General features: G+C 44.0%; 2 protein-coding genes across 2 annotated transcripts in view; both read right to left on the reverse strand.

Annotated features, from left to right (window-relative positions):
* ENTPD1 (ectonucleoside triphosphate diphosphohydrolase 1) overlaps positions 1–17,540 on the reverse strand; it is an 82,552-nt gene that overhangs the window by 14,546 nt on the left and 50,466 nt on the right. The window contains exon 2 of the mRNA XM_082854137.1: positions 15,591–15,718. Within this exon, the coding sequence (XP_082710263.1) occupies positions 15,591–15,718 (128 nt within the window). The remainder of the gene's footprint in view (positions 1–15,590; positions 15,719–17,540) is intronic.
* On the reverse strand, positions 6,395–8,725 carry LOC309971243 (ral guanine nucleotide dissociation stimulator-like 2; the record flags this gene model as incomplete). The annotated part of the gene is given in 3 exon segments (XM_082854133.1): positions 6,395–6,526; positions 6,530–7,504; positions 7,508–8,725. Coding segments are annotated over 3 exon segments (2,325 nt in total).

Genomic DNA, 17,540 nt, shown 5'->3' on the forward strand with positions numbered 1-17,540 from the left:
CTCACCTGATCCATCTAGAGCCCCAGGAGCCACCAGCTTTTGCTCTCTTTCCCCACATAAGCATCTTCCAAAGCATGTTCCAGAGAGCACTAAGCCTGCAGGGACCCGAGTGAAGAAAGTTTCCCAAAAGTCTGGGGAATGCTGCATGCTCTCTCCCCATCCTGGGCTCACGAACCCACTAGGTAGTGACTGCTTCAGAGAATTCTAACAGTGGAGAAGCCCACTTAACCTAGTTTAAACCAGCATCCCCCAGACTCAGCGACAACAGAATTCTGTTTTAAATAAAAATTCCATCCTATAGAAATGTTTTGTGAAATGCTGTGCCTTGTCATGCTATTACTCGTACCCAATGTTTCTCTGTAGCTCATATTTAAAACATTTCTAAAACCCCTAAAAGTATGTCCTTCACATCAAAGAAAAATCAAAGATTTGAGTAGTGAGGAAGAGATCTGACATCTCCTTAGTATTATTATTTCAATATGACTTTCTCTTTTAAGAGTACTATAAATTTATTAAGTAACATCTAGAAAATGAAAGGAAAAGGGAAAAAAAGACATTAAAGATTTCACCAACTAGCCCCAATATTCATTTACAGCACTATTTACAATAGCCATGTCATGGAAGCAACCTAAATGTCCATCGACAGACGAATGGATAAGGAAGATGTGGTACATATATACAATGGAATATTACTCAGCCATAAAAAGGAACAAAATTGGGTCATTCATAGAGATGTGGGTGAACCTGTCATACAGAGTGAAGTAAGTCAGAAAGAGAAAAACCAATGTCATATATTAACACATATACGTGGAATCTAAAAAAGTGGTACAGATGAACCGATTTGCAAGGCAGAAATAGAGACACAGATGTAGAGAACAAACGTATGGACACCAAGCAGGAAAAGGAGTGGGGGGGATGAATTGGGAGATTGGGATTGACATATATACACTAATATGTATAAAATAGATAACTAATGAGAACCTGCTGTATAGCACAAGGAACTCCACTGTACAGTAGAAACTAACACAACATTGTAAAACAACTATACCCCGATAAAAAAAATAAAATTAAGGAAAAAAAAGATTTCACCAACTAGACATCACTGTTCTTTTTATTTATTTCCTTCTGGTCTTTTTTAATGCATGGTAATTTTTATATGGTTGCAATCATACTGTGTATAAACTTCATCTTAAGCTAGTTTTTGATCATACACATGATTTTATCAACCATAACTGATCTTCATGAGCTATGCTGAGTGAACAGAAGCAGTGGTCTAGAAAGAGGGTCAACAGAAATGACCTTGCTTGGGTCATGAGACACCAGTGTGCCTTGGTGAAGATCTGGAGATGTGGGTAGCAACAGAGCCCGAGCTCAGGGAGACTGGAGGCCATGTGGAAGTGGGGCAGATCCTGTCTTTGGATGGAAATAATTCTACCTGTGCAAATGTCACAGGTCCAGGCCTCTGAGTAAGTCTCCTTCAATGTGAAAAGAAAGAGAAAATTGGAACAGTAGATGACGTACTTCTACTCCTGACTCAGCAGAAGTGGGATGTTCAACCCTCTCCTCATTCAGAAAACACCCACCCTCACACTAGCGTACTCTCAGTTCCCCACTGGCCACGAGGTTTCTGTTCCAGAGACTTTGCCCAGAAAGCCCTTCACCTGAGATCCCAGCTTTCCCTGACCTTCTCAGATCTGAGTCTACCCTCCTAATCCATGTCTCAGACAACCTGTATTTTCCCTCTAAAGACAGCACTTGCCACAATGTGTAATTACATATTTACGTAGCTATTTGATTAATGTCTGTCTTCCCTATTAGATCCTAAGCTATATTAGGGCAGGTCTGTGTTGCATACTATGGTATATCCAGCATCCACAATGGTAGATCCTATTATATGTTAGGTACAAAGAAGGAATTCAACAGACAACTGTTGCTCAAAACACATGAATGAATAAGGGGAGTTAGAACTATATAGTCCCTAAACTCCTTCCAGTCCTAAAAGATGTTAATATACAAGTCTAATATAAAGTAGTGCCATGGGGCTGAGTTCCACCCCTTCCCCGCAACAAAAACCCCAGAAGCCAGGTAACATGGGCAATGGTGTGAATTAACTTCTTTTGGTCTCTTCAGACAGACTGGTCCTTTAGAATCTTTCTTAAAAGTCCCTGTAGCTTTTATTTATTTTTTTTTTATCAAATTTATACACATCAGTGTATACACGTCAATCCCAATCGCCCAATTCATCACACCACCATCCCCACCCCTGCGGCGGCTTTCCCCGCTTGGTGTCCGTGCGTTTGTTCTCTACATCTGTGTCTCAAATTCTGCCCTGCAAACCGGTTCATCTCTACCACTTTTCTAGGTTCCACATACATGCGTTAATATACGATAATTGTTTTGCTCTTTCTGACTTACTTCACTCTCTATGACAGTCTCTAGATCCATCCACGTCTCAACAAATGACCCAATTTCATGCCTTTTTATGGCTGAGAAGTATTCCATTGTATATATGTACCACAACTTCTTTATCCATTCGTCTGTCGATGGGCATTTAGGTTGCTTCCATGACCTGGCTATTGTAAATAGTGCTGCAGTGAACACTGGGGTGCGTGTGTCTTTTTGAATTATGGTTTTCTCTGGGTATATGCCCAGTAGTGGGATTGCTGGATCATATGGTAATTCTATTTTTAGTTTTTTAAGGAACTTCCATACTGTTCTCCATAGTGGCTGTATCAATTTACATTCCCACCAACAGTGCAAGAGGGTTCCCTTTTCTCCACACCCTCTCCAGCATTTGTTGTTTGTAGATTTTCTGATGATGCCCATTCTAACTGGTGTGAGGTGATAACTCATTGTAGTTTTGATTTGCATTTCTCCAGTAATTAGTGATGTTGAGTAGCTTTTCATGTGCTTCTTGGCCATCTGTATGTCTTCTTTGGAGAAATGTCTATTCAGGTCTTCTGCCCATTTTTGGATTGGGTTGTTTGTTTCTTTAATATTGAGCTGCACGAGCTGTTTATATGTTTTGGAGATTAATCCTTTGTCTGTCGATTCATTTGCAAATATTTTGTCCCATTCTGAGGGTTGTCTTACCATCTCTTTATGGTTTCCTTTGCTGTGCAAAAGCTTTGAAGTTTAATTAGGTCCCATTTGTTTATTTTTGTTTTTATTTCCATTACTCTAGGAGGTGGATCAAAAAGATCTTGCTGTGATTTATGTCAAAGAGTGTTCTTCCTATGTTTTCCTCTAAGAGTTTTAGAGTGTTTGGCCTTACATTTAGGTTTCGAATACATTTCGAGTTTATTTTTGTGTATGGTGTTAGGGAGTGTTCTAATTTCATTCTTTTACATGTAGCTGTCCAGTTTTCCCAGTACCACTTATTGAAGAGACTATCTTTTCTCCATTGTATATTCTTGCCTCCTTTGTCATAGATTAGTTGACCATAGGTGCGTGGGTTTACCTCTGGGCTTTCTATCTTGTTCCATTGATCTGTGTTTCTGTTTTTGTGCAAGTACCATATTGTCTTGATTACTGTAGCTTTGTAGTATAGTCTGAAGTCAGGGCGTCTGATTCCTCCAGCTCCGTTTTTTTCCCTCAAGATAGCTTTGGCTATTCGGGGTCTGTATTGTCTCCATACAAATTTTAAGATTTTTTTGTTCTAGTTCCGGAAAAAATGCCATTGGCAATTTGATAGGGATTGCATTGAATCTGTAGATTGCTTTGGGTAGTATAGTCATTTTCACAATATTGATTCTTCCAATCCAAGAACATGGTCTATCTCTCCATCTGTTGGTATCATCTTTAATTTCTTTCATCAGTGTCTTATAGTTTTCTGCATACAGGTCTTTTGTCTTCTTAGGTGGGTTTATTCCTAGGTATTTTATTCTTTTTGTTGCAATGGTAAAAAAAGAGTGTTTCCTTAATTTCTCTTTCAGATTTTTCATCATTAGTGTATAGGAATGCAAGAGATTTCTGTGCATTAATTTTGTATCCTGCAACTTTACCAAATTCATGGATTAGCTCTAGTAGTTTTCTGCTGGCATTTTTAGGATTCTCTATGTATAGTATCATGTAATCTCCAAACAGTGACAGTTTTACTTCTTCTTTTCTAAACTGTATTCCTTTTATTTCTTTTTCTTCTCTGATTGCCATGGCTAGGACTTCCAAAACTGTGTTGAATAATAGTGGTGAGAGTGGACATCCTTGTCTTATTCCTGATCTTAGAGGAAAAACCATTGAGAATGATGTTTGTGGTGGGTTTGTCGTATATGGCCTGTATGATGTTGAAGTAGGTTCCCTCTATGCCCATTTTCTGGAGAGTTTTTATCATAAATGGGTGTTGAATTTTGTCAAAAGCTTTTTCTGCATCTATTGAGATGATCATATGGTTTTTCTTCTTCAATTTATTAATATGGTGTATCACACTGATTGATTTGCATATATTGAAGAATCCTTGCATCCCTGAGATAAAACCCACATGATCATGGTGTATGATCCTTTTAAGGTGCTGTTGGATTCTGTTTGCTAGTATTTTGTTGAGAATTTTTGCATCTATATTCATCAGTGATATTGGTTTGTAATTTTCTTTTTTTGTAGTATCTTTGCCTGGTTTTGGTATCAGGGTGATGGTGGCCTCATAGAATTAGTTTGGGAGTGTTCCTTCCTCTGCAATTTTTTGGAAGAGTTTGAGAAGGATGGGTGTTAGCTCTTCTCTAAATGTTTGATAGAATTCCCTGCGAAGCCATCTGGTTCTGGACTTTGTTTGTTGGAAGAATTTTTTAATCACAGTTTCAATTTCATTACTTGTGGTTGGTCTGTTCATATTTTCTATTTCTTCCTGGTTCAGTCTTGGAAGGCTATACCTTTCTAAGAATATGTCCATTTCTTCCAGGTTGTCCATTTTATTGGCATAGAGTTGCTTGTAGCAGTCTCTTAGGATGCTTTGTATTTCTGTGGTGTCTGTTGTAACTTCTGCTTTTTCATTTCTAATTTTATTGATTTGAGTCCTCTCCCTATTTTTCTTGATGAATCTGGCTAATGGTTTACCAATTTTGTTTATCTTCTCAAAGATCCAGTTTTTAGTTTTATTGATCTTTGCTATTGTTTTCTTTGTTTCTATTTCATTTATTTCTGCTCTGATCTTTATGATTTCTTTCCTTCTGCTAACTTTGGGTTTTGTTTGTTCTTCTTTTTCTAGTTCCTTTAGGTGTAAGGTTAGATTGTTTATTTGAGACTTTTCTTGTTTCTTGAGGTAGGCTTGTATAGCTATAAACTTCCCTCTTAGAACTGCTTTTGCTGCATCCCATAGGTTTTGGATCGTTGTGTTTTCATTGTCATTTGTCTCTAGGTATTTTTTGATTTCCTCTTTGATTTCTTCGGTGATCTCTTGGTTATTTAGTAACGTATGGTTTAGCCTCCATGTGTTTGTGTTTTTTACATTTTTTCCCCTGTAATTGATTTCTAATCTCATAGCATTGTGGTCAGAAAAGGTGCTTGATATGATTTCAATTTTCTTAAATTTACTGAGGCTTGATTTGTGACCCAGGATGTGATCTATCCTGGAGAACGTTCCGTGCGCACCTGAGAAGAAAGTGTAATCTGCTGTTTTCAGATGGAATTCCTATAAATATCAGTTAAATCTATCTGGTCTATTGTGTCATTTAAATCTTCTGTTTCCTTATTTATTTTCATTTTGGATGATCTGTACATTGGTGTGAGGTGTTAAAGTCCCCCACTATTATTGTGTTACTGTCGATTTCCCCTTTTTAGCTGCTAGCATTTGCCTTATTTATTGAGGTGCTCCTATGTTGGGTGCATATATATTTATAATTGTTATATCTTCCTCTTGGATTGATCCCTTGATCATTATGTAGTGTCCTTCCTTGTCTCTTGTAACATTTTCTTTTAGAGTTCAGGTAGTGTTTTGGTTTATTAGTGTTGTCACAGTGACAGGAACACCCAGAGTAGGAAGAGGAACTCCTACTAGAACCTTTCTCTTACCATTCCCTTCCCCTGGGGCTCAGAGCCTCTAGGCTTTTCCTTTCCCCCTACTTCCAGGCCTTTCCTTTCCCCCTACTTCCAGGCCTTTCCTTGGCCCTTAGCATGCTAGGATGTGGCCAGGAATCAGAAACGGATCCTTTTTCCAGCACTAGCTGTGTGCTGCATTCATGGAAAGTGGGAAGCTATACACAGGTATCCGTCTTGGGTACCAAGATTACCAGTTCCCATAGGGCTGGATCTCGGCTGTCTGGTAAACCAGTGGCGCTTCACTGCCCCAGGGTGGTTGGCCATCCTTCTGGATTTTTTTCCCACTGCAGCAACTGCCACCATTCAGGATGGCTCCCCACATCTGGCACGGCCACCATGAGTTCTAGGAGCCAACAGGGCTTCCTCCTCAGAACAGTGCTCGGGCAATCTTCCTCCCTGTGGCCTTGATCTTGGGAAAAGAACCCCCTCCTCCCTCACTTGGGGGAGTTCCCGAGGCAGAAGGGCCACTGGCATGGCCCACTGTAGCAGTGGAGGAACGTCACCGCTGCCGCAGGAGGAAATCGAGTGAAGCTCCATCCATAGCGTAGAAGACGTTAGCCGAGGGGGGGATAGTCAGCTCTCGCTTCCCTGGGAGCAGCTGCACTAGCTCATACTCTGAAGCCACCGCAGAATCGTGATTGTTTTTCTTAAGGACATGACTGATGACACTTGGAGCCTTGTCCTGGCTTGTCACCAAGATGCTCTTGTAGACACTGCCGTCTTCCCCCAGCTCCATCTGGACTTGGATGATGCGGCAATCAGAAGCCCCTGGCCCAGACCCCCCTCCCCCATATCCAGCCCCCCTGGAGGCCCCTTCTGCACCCCCACTGAGTGGGGAGCCACAGGAGGCTGAGCAGCAGTGACCTCGAGAAGGCCTCAGGAAGGAAGTTGGGGGAGAGAAGTGGCTGGGGTCAGCGGGACTCTGCAGGGCTGGAGTGCTTTCCAGGGTGGAGTCCAGAGATGAGACAGACGGCCACTTCATGTGCTGGGCCAGCCGGGTCAGCAGTGGAGCGGGGATTCCAGGCACCTCCTCTGCCACCACACTGGGCCAGTCCCAGGAGACAAGGGGTGTGGGACCTCCAACAGAACCCAGCACCTCTGTCCACTGCGAGATGACCAGCGTAGGCCGAAGCACCCGTGGGGCAGGAGGGTCACTGGTACTGGATGGCTCCACCTCACAGGACACTTGATGGCTCTGGGCCTCTGTCAGTGGCCGGAGCCCCTGTAGCCACCGCTGGATATCAGGGTCAGGGCGGAGGTCATAGCCACGACATTTGTTCTGGAGCTGCCTCAGCTCAGAAAGGACAGTAAACTCCTTCCTCTGCTTGTCAAAATTGATGTATCCATTCTCCAGCTCATCCTTGGAGGCTGCGTCCAGCATCACAAGGTCCTTCAAGAAGGTGCCAAGGTATGGGACCACACCCCCACCCTGGGAGCCAGACCTCGGGGACTTCTTGGAATTTGGCTCCCGAGAAGGCTACAGCTTCATCTCCTGCAGGAGGAGCTCCCGGCTCTGGGAATAATTATCCTCCTCGGAGAAAATCTGGCAGAGGCTGGAAAAGACTCTGAGGCTGTCCCTGGCTGCTTCCTCCCAAGCTGTCCGAAGCCTGTGGATGGGGCTGGATTGCAGGGCCGACACCACAGCATACACTGAAGAGAAGTTTCGGAGCAGACGGCACTCCTCTGCCACACGGATCCACTTCTCCAGCATCCGGGCCCTCTGGGGTGGACGGAGTGGCCGTATGGTCACCTCCTCAGGCCCCTCTATGGTTGAGGTAGCCCCCAGGACAGAGCTGACCACTGCCCCTGCCACCTTGTTGAACTGTATGACAGGAGCCCGGACAGATGGGCAGAGGTGGGAATGTCCTGGCCGGTCTCTGTGACCCCACAGACCCCCCAGGCACTGAGAGGGGACCAGATTGAGAAATAGCTCCGCATCTAGCAGGGTCAGCTGTTTGGCCAAGTGGTCAGCGACGAACACCAGGACATCCGTGGGGTCAGCAGGGGGATCGCCGGGGAGGGCCAGGGGCTTAGGAAGTTCGGGGGTCTGGGGGTCCACCCAGGACCGGAGGTTGCGGATGAGGTCAGCGCTGCCCCCCACAACACCCTCCCCTGCTGCATACCCTGTCCGAAGCAAGAAGCTCTCAAGCCGGTCAATCTGACCCTTGACCTCAGAGCCAAAATCTTCAGGGTGAGAGGCCAGCCAGGTTGACAGTACAGAGATGGCTACCCCTTTTGTCCTCTCTAGCTCATCAGTAGGATGAGATTCAAGGGCTTCCAGCCTGTCAGCCATAAGCCCTAGCAGGGCGGGCGTGGAGGTGAAGGCCCGGTGAGTAGCCAGGAAGGCTGCTGTGAAGGTCACGTCAGTCCTCGATGTCCAGGCGTCCAGCAGGTGTCGGACCAGGGCCTCCAGAGTGCCAGCTCGGAGCCTCCGGGAGGAACGCGGGGGAGGCCTCAGGGCCAAGGGATCAACAGGCCGATACTGGCGACTTGTGACAGTAAAGGTGACACCATCCTCCTCCTCGTCCCAGACAGACACAGGGGCCTCATCGTCTTCCTCCTCCTCCTCCTGCCCCCCGCCCACACCCCGGCCACCTGTGCCCCCACCCTCTTCGGGGTCTCGACTCCGGACGCTGCTCAGCACGACTCCCCCGGGGGGGCTCATGTCCCAAAACAGCCACAGGGGCCGCGGGAGCATGGCCGAGTGAAGGAATCAGTGGGGTCAGGCCATGGGGGCGCCTGCTCAGGAGGGGTGGGGGCAGCGCGGGTCCCGAGCCACTGTTCCCGTAGGTCTCCGGCCCCTGATCCTCTTGTAACATTCTTTATTTTAAAGTCTATTTTGTCTGATATGAGTATTGCTACTCCAGCTTTCTTCTGATTACCATTTGCATGCAATATCTTTGTCCATCCCCTCTCTTTCAGTCTGTATGTGTCCCTTGGTCTGAAGTGGGTCTCTTGTAGACAGCATATATATGGGTCTTGTTTTTGTATCCATTCAGCAAGCCTGTATCTTTTGGTTGGAGCATTTAATCCATTCACGTTTAAGGTAATTATCGATATGTATGTTCCTATGACCATTTTCTTAATTGTTTTGGGTTTGTTTTTGTAGGTCCTTGTCTTCTCTTGTGTTTCCCACTTAGAGAAGGTCCTTTAGCATTTGTTGTAGAGCTGGTTTGGTGGTGCTGAATTCTCTTAGCTTTTGCTTGTCTGTAAAGCTTTTGATTTCTGCATCGAATCTGAATGAGATCCTTGCCAGGTAGAGTAATCTTGGTTGCAGGTTCTTCCCTTTCATCACTTTAAGTATATCATGCCACTCCCTTCTGGCTTGTAGAGTTTCTGCTGAGAAATCAGCTGTTAACCTTATGGGAGTTTCCTTGTATGTTATTTGTCGTTTTTCCCTTGCTGCTTTCAATAATTTTTCTTTCTCTTTAATTTTTGCCAGTTTGATTACTGTGTGTCTCAGCATGTTTCTCCTTAGGTTTACCCTGTATGGGACTCGCTGCGCTTCCTGGACTTGGGTGGCTATTTCCTTTCCACGTTAGGGAAGTTTTCAACTATAATCTCTTCAAATATTTTCTCTGGTCCTTTCTCTCTTCTCCTTCTGGGACCCCTATAATGCAAACGTTGTTGCGTTTAATGTTGTCCCAGAGGTCTCTTAGGCTGTCTTCATTTCTTTTTATTCTTTTTTCTTTATTCTGTTCCACAGCAGTGAATTCCACCATTCTGTCTTCTAGGTCACTTATCCGTTCTGCTGCCTCAGTTATTCTGCTATTGATTCCTTCTAGTGTATTTTTCATTTCAGTTATTGTATTGTTCGTCTCTGTTTGTTTGTTCTTTAATTCTTCTAGGTCGTTGTTGAACATTTCTTGCATCTTCTTGGTCTTTGCCTCCATTCTTTTTCCAAGGTCCTGGATCATCTTCACTATTGTTATTCTGAATTCTTTTTCTGGAAGGTTGACAATCTCCACTTCATTTAGTTGTTTTTCTGGGGTTTTATCTTGTTCCTTCATCTGGTACATAGCCCTCTGCCTTTTCATCTTGTCTATCTTTCTGTGAATGTGGTTTTTGCTCCACAGGCTGCAGGATTGTAGTTCTTCTTGCTTCTGCTGCCTGCCCTCTGGTGTCCCTGTAGCTTTAACAGCAACTTCAGCAACCTCATCAGTCTGCCTCAGTTAGCCCTTTTGAATAAACAAAGCTTGTCCTTTTGAATGTGACTTTAGTACTCTATAAACAAATCAGGTCTCCATTAGCTACAGTGATGCTGGCAGGGCCTGGAAACAGAGACCATTTTCCTCCTTTCTTTTTTCTTCAGTTGGAGTTTCTAGACCTTTAATACAAACTTCAATTTTGTTGTTGTTTTCATTTTTTTAATTGTGGTAAAATACACTGAATATAAAGTTGACCATTTTTACTATTTTTAAGTGTACAGTGTAGCATTAAGTACTTTCAAATTGTTGTGTAACCATCACCACCACTCATCTCCAGTTGTTGTTTTTTTAAAGTCCACTGGAGTAAAAATAATATATTTTCCAAGAGTATTTGAGGTTGAAAATTGAGGTAAATTCTTCCAAATTCTCCATAAAAAGATAAAGTCACAAGCGCTCATCTAAGAACAGCACTTCAGTTCCCGGCGACAAAAGCAGATGCCTGGGGACAGGCCACTTTCCCTTAGCAGCAGTTGGAAATCCTGGGAGCACCCAGCTCTGTGACCACAACACACCAACAGCTAAGGGCCTTTCCTAGAACTCATCTCCCCCAAAGCAGTGTTGACAGCTGGTCTCCACTGAGGGCTTCTGACGTGCTGGGCACTCTGGTAAGTGAGTTAGTGGTATGATATTATTCCATTTAATCCTCACAACCATCCTCCAAGTAGGTACCATCTCCATGTAACACATAAGGAAACAGGTGTAGAGAGAATACACTTGCCCAAAGTCTCAGAGCTGGCAAATGGCAGATCTGGGATTGAAATCAAAGCTGTCTGGTCCCTGGCCAGCATTCCACAGAAGTGGCAGCTTTTAATTAAGGCACGTGGTTTGGGACTGGATCAGGTGGTGCCTTCGAGAGAAACCTGTGGGGTTCTATGTGTGCCAGAATGTACAATGTTTGTGCTAAAGGAATATCTGACAACTCGCTAACTGCCAGTGACAAACCAGCAATTAAGGAAGTGGTAAACCAAGCAGACCTCAACTCTACCTCCCCGCCAAGTCCACCAGGACAAAGGCACTTTCCCAGGGGACACAGGTACAGCTCATGATTCTTCAGTTCATTAAGCCCTATGTTTGTTTGTTTCTGCAACGTGGTCGTTGCGTATCTACATGGCAGTAGTTCCCAGACTTCAATGTCATGAGAACAGCCCAGGATGCCTGTTACCTGTGTAGATTCCCAGGTTCTGCAACCTGGAGGTTTGAACTGGGTATGCTCTGGGAGTGAGAACGGGGAGCCAGCATCCGCAGGGGAGCCTGAGGCAGAGGCTGACAGATTCTGCTGTCAGGCTAGTCTTTCTTCACAGGCTCTTCACAGCCAAGGAGGCAGCAGTTTTACCTGTTCAAGATGCTCACTCTACTCACTGAGTCAGCGAACTTCTATGAGGCAGCCACCCAAGTCAGAGGCTGTGCTAGACTATAACCTTCATGAGGGCCAGGACTTTGCCAGTCTTGCTCAGTGCTGTATCCCTAGGGCCGAAAGCAGAGTAGACGGTCAATGACTATTTATTAAATGAATAAATTGAGTGAAAGAGTATTAAAAAATAGGCAAAGACAAATGAAACCCAGTCCTTGTCCTCAATATGCTTACAAGCTGGGTAGCTGGGCAAGTAGACTCATCAGTACAATAAAGACTTCCTGTGTTTTGCCAGATGTGGCCCAGGCATGAGGCCACCACCTCCCCAGCAAGGCTGAACCCAGACTGGACCAGGCAGGAAGACGACAAGACTGGATCTTCAGGACTGGAGGGCTGACCAGAACTGGGCTAGAAGAGGGCAAGTCAGATGGGAAGAGGCAGGGAAAAAGATAAGTGGCGATTTGTCACCAGACAGATAGGCTACAAAGATGATAATGATAACACATGAGCTACCAACCACTGAGTACCTGCAATGGGCCAGCATCCTATTCCACACTTCACACTGCATTTACTTTATCCCACTTCATTCCTACAGTAATTTATGAGATATCAATTATCAGTTCTGTCTTACAAATGGAGAAACTGGGGCTCAGAGAAGTTATGTCCTGTGACTGTAAGAGCAGGGCTGAGGTTTAAACCCAGGCAGTGTGAACCCATGGCCCATGTTGTGTCACACTCTGAGCAGACAGAATAATTATTCCTGCAATAAGACAGGGATGAAGAATCAGAGGCAGTGGGTAGAGAGACAGCTGAAAGTCTTTCCATAGAGGGGCTTATGGCCACCACCCTCTTTAAACAGAAGCATGCAGAGGCTGTTCTCAACATTACATCCCAACGTGTTCCATCTTTATCCTAAAATGTCCTCTAAGAAATCTAATCACTAAGATCTGGTCAACCTAAGTGTCTCTCACATTATCTCCTTAATGCCTTAATTCCACAGAAAATGCCTTAGTTCCAGGCTCAACTGCCTTGTCTACACAATGTCAGGAACATCCTAACTGGTCTTTCCTCTTAATATGCTCTCCAGCCAAGAGGAATCTTGGAAACACAATCTGGGCATAACCTTCCTGTTTGAAACCTTCGAAGCAGTGGTTGGCAAGCATGACTGCTCATTAGAATCACCTGGGAAACTTTTAAAACATAGCAGTGCCTGGGCTTCACCCCAAAGATTCTGATTTAATTGACCCAGAGTAGGGCCCAGATATGAGTATTTTTAAAAAGCTTTCCAGGTGCTTTTAATATGGAGCCAATCTTGAGCACTACTAGAGTTGAATGGATGAGACATCCACTCCTGAGCTAGGCAAACTAAGCTCAGACTCAAGTCTCCTCTCCCACCATTCCTTCCTGCCCCATATTTAATATTCCAGCCACACTGAACTGCTGGTGATTCCCCAAGATCACTTGCTAATTTAGGCTGCCACTCTGTAACACATGGTATGGTCTTTGTAAAGAACATGTCCTACCTCACCTCCTGGGAAACTCCTAGTGTTCCTTATTACATGGCCCCAAGGCTGCCGCCTCCATGAAGTCTTCATGTGACCAGGCACAATTGGTGACTCCTACCTCTGGGCTGCCATAGCACTACACCTACCTCTGTATTAATATGTCTCTATTGTTCTGAAACTATTTGTACAAACGACTCTCTCCCCCTACAAAAAGCAATAGGTATAGTGATGCTTCAGATACCTCTTGTGGCCACTTCACATGTCCTTGACCAACCTTCTTACTCCAGCTCCACCTGTACCTTCTCATCTCTCTATTTCTTCTCAGGGTCCTCTCTCCTACCACCTAGTAGGTCACCTGTGGTACCCACATAGCCCTTCTGACACATGTGCAAAACTGGAAGTGCCCAGGAGTTAACAACCTCTGGGACGACCCTTGACCAACAGGGGTAGATCATTCTGAAGTGCTTTCAGAATGGAAAGGGGTAGATCTACCAACAGGGTAGATCATTCTGAAGTGCTTTCTCCACGGCTCTTCAGAGGGTCCTAGTGGGATCAAGCCAGTGACATTGCTATAAAGATACACTTCAGATGCCAAAGACCTTGCTCCGTTTTTCCAGGCAAACACAATATAACACAGAATCACGGCAGTCTTGAAGACAAACATCATGAATGACGGAAGGTCATCCACGACCATGGGTATTCACCGAGAACACAGAGCCTAAGTCTGTCGTGGATTTTGCCTCCTAGGCAGTCTCCCTCTCCAGTGATGCAATAATGAAGATATAAAAAGGTCAAATCAAGAAGGCAATCATGTACTTTTGGAGCTGGTAAACAAATAGCAAAACCAAGATGTCATGAGCCTTAAGTTGTGAGTGAAGTTTTGCCAGGAGAGCCAATATCACTCAATATTAAAAAGCAAGAGACCATTGACAATGAGACAGTATCAGCCTTCTGTGCTGACAAAGGGACTGCTGTGCACAGCCCCACTGGGTTGAATCTGTGTGGCAAACGGATGCCAATGTAATATCCAGGCCTCTGCTATATAGCAAATGGCTTGGGTGGTTGGCAATAGTTTCAGAGGCCTGGCATATGCATCCATTTTTCCAGGCTCACAGTTTGGTATCTTCAAATGCAAAAAAATATATACTTCTGTATATGTATTCCAGGGCCTCCGTAGTCAAGTTAACTTCTGCCCACGTGTACGTATGCCTTCATTAGCATATTGGTCTCTTGGCCCTTGAAGATTTATTTATTATAATTCAAATGAAAGTTTAACATTGGTGTATTTGCAATACAAATTTAAACTTACCATATGTTTCTAAATTAATGGATTAAATAAAATGATGACCATATTACAAGGTATTAGTGAGCTATCCATGTCTCTGAAATTCTACTTTGATGAATTTGAAAGGAAGCAGAAATAAATCACAGCAGAGTTAATGACCCTAATTATTTTTAATGATACTAACTAGCTCTTCAAATGTGGAAATTTCACAAGAAGTCTGTTCATCCATGAATTCATTTCAAATTACTATATTTGATACATGTATGTGTTCTCTGGGGTCTTTTTTAAGTTGATTTTAAAATTGATTTATTTAATATTTTGGAGATGAGGAACAAGTCTTCTCCACAATCTTTGTCTCCCAAAGTGCTTTATACAGAGCTGTCTAATAAATTTTATAACTTTGGTGATAGTGATAATAACAGAGTAAGGGGACTTCCCTTGTGGCGCAGTGGTTAAGAATCCGCCTGTCAACACAGGGGACATGGGTTTGAGCCCTGATCCCGGATGATCCCACATTCTGTGGAGCAACTAAGCCCGTGTGCCACAACTACTGAGCCTGTACTCTAAAACCCGCGTGCCACAACTACTGAGCCTGACTGCCACAACTACTGAAGCCCACGTGCCTAGAGCCCATGCTCCACAACAAGAGAAGCCACCACTATGAGAAGCCTGCGCACCGCAACTAAGAGTAGCCCCCGCTCACCACAACTAGAGAAAGCCTGCGTGCAGCAATGAAGACCCAACACAGCCAAAAAATAAATAAATAAAATAATAATGGAGTAAAAAGAACAAAGAATGCAGTGTTCAATAAACAAAGAGTTCACTGTTTCCACAATGAAACAGTGAGTAAGAAGCAGAGATAGCACTAGATCGTAGAATACCAGCACAGTATATCACAGATCTGGATGTGGTGAATAAAAGCATTTGTCTCTATTAGAATATTGATTTAATCAATTTGCTGAACAATCATCTTCCCACCACTAATTGATTCAAGGCGTTCTTTCCTTCAGAATGAGCATCCGCTGCCATTTTACTTGCCTAGTTCCACGGAGACTGACTTGCTCCTGGGCTTCCAGAACCGCAACTTCTACTGTATGCTCTGACTTACCATAACCTCACTTTCCCTCCACCCCACCCAGGGCCCCTCAAACACATGTGCGTGCACACACACACACACACACACACACACACACACACTCAGGGGTTTGAGTTACCTTAACATTTTCTGGCAGTGGTTTGTTCTGGGTCAGCCCCAGAGCGAGCAGTGCTACCACAGCGATGACACAGGAGAAGCCAAGGATGCCCAGTATGTTTTTAGAGCAAAATATCTTCACTTCAGACTCTAAAAACGAAAGAAGAATAGAAAATATCAACAAGAAATCAATAGACATTGATTTTCTTCCCCTTTCTCTATGGCCTTGTGCTGGCTTTCTGGAGACAGCAAAGATAGATAAAAGCTGATCTTTATCCATGAGGCACTTGCAAAGTAATTGGGAAATAATACAAGAACAAAAGGATTTGTCTGTACTGTGACAAGGGCCAAAACTGAGTTAGTGGCTATGGTAAGGAGAATGGGCAGAATTAGATCGGTGATCAGATATGGGATGAGGAGAAGGAAAAATCCCAAACTGGCAGCTTGTTTAATAGGTCATGTAGGTCTATCAAGGTTCAAGTAACAAAGAAAGCAAGGACAGCCCTCCTCATTTCTAAAATCTACCGGAAAATGAGCATGATATTAAAAAGTATTCAGAGTGTATCATCGAACATCGTAGTCCCTCTACTTCATGACATTTCCTGGCTTGACACATTCCTTCACTTCAACCACGCTTATATGTTAAGTAATTGGTAACAGCGTAGGGGCTGTGGAGTCTTGAACATTTCATCATTCACATTATCTTGTCTATCCTGTTCATACTCTTACCATCATGGGACATAAAAAGTTCCAGAAGGAGAATTCTATAAAAGGCAAATTTACTTTCATCAGGATAAATAGAGCCTACAGCAGAGGTGAACAGGAAATGGAATGGTTACACCATTCCCTCCATTCTCATCCTTCCTCTCTCAGCTTCCCAAGCTATCCTCAAGCCTTTTTCTTAGGCTTTGGGGAAGAAAGATAGGATCAAGTAATAAAAAAGCATGTGGAAATGAGATGGGTTCTCCAAAATAGTTTTCACTTCTCTAAGGACAGGGGAAGGTATTAAAGCAACTGAAAGAGGAACCTGCATCCCCTCCTCCTCTTTAGCTCTTTCTCAGCAGCTGTGGCTGCACCAACACAGGAGCTCCCCTTCGAGCTTGTGAGCACAGGTTGGACTTAATCCAAAGGACTGGAACTGCCTGGGTCTCCAGTCTGCATCCATCTTTAGAATCTTGGACCAGTTTGTACCCATCAGACCGATCAGTACAAAACTTAGGAGAAAAAGTTTTATCAACACCATTATCTATTGCTTCCAAACAAGGGAATCATAAATGAAATATACAGCACTTCCCCCCTTCTCGCTTCCCAAAAGAACCTCAGTTTTGTTCAGATGCCTGCCCCTCCCCCAAGCAGCCCATACACCTCCTAGAAAGGGGCTGACTGTTCTGCATAATCTCATTCCCTCTCCAGTGACTGGTTCAACAGTGGGCATATACTCTCAAAATGGCCTGTGAGACCCTGGAGGAAGTCTGCTGGGGCAAGCCTAGGAAAAGAAAGGAAGCATTCTCTCTTCTTCCTCAGACACTGTCCAGCCAAGGATGGCTGAGCAGAGAGATGGAAAGAACTTGAGTTCTTAAAGCATTTTGAGCTGCTAAAACAGCTAACCCTGATCTGATCCTCCCATGAGACTTACGCTTTGATCCAATTAGAGTCATGATTTAAAGACCTTGAAGCCAAAACATCCTGGTGTGGCAGAAACGTCCTTTTTGCTGCCAGGGCTCTGGAATTTGGAAAAGAGCCCCCTAAGTACTGCCTACCTACATGAGTACTACCTACCTCACTTCCCAAAGTCGTGATATTGACAAACACAGCTTACAACAAGCACGTTTTAGACGAAACATTACATATCTAATACCCGAGGGTTGCACACTGCAGCAATGTTTCTACTATAATAGAACTTTGAATGCTTTCCTCCTTCAAACTGTCCAAAAGGTCTACCTAGTGGTTTCCGTAAATACAACAATTTTGA

This window comes from Leucopleurus acutus (assembly GCF_964270905.1).
Source record: "Leucopleurus acutus genome assembly, chromosome: 14".
Taxonomy (NCBI): domain Eukaryota; kingdom Metazoa; phylum Chordata; class Mammalia; order Artiodactyla; family Delphinidae; genus Leucopleurus; species Leucopleurus acutus.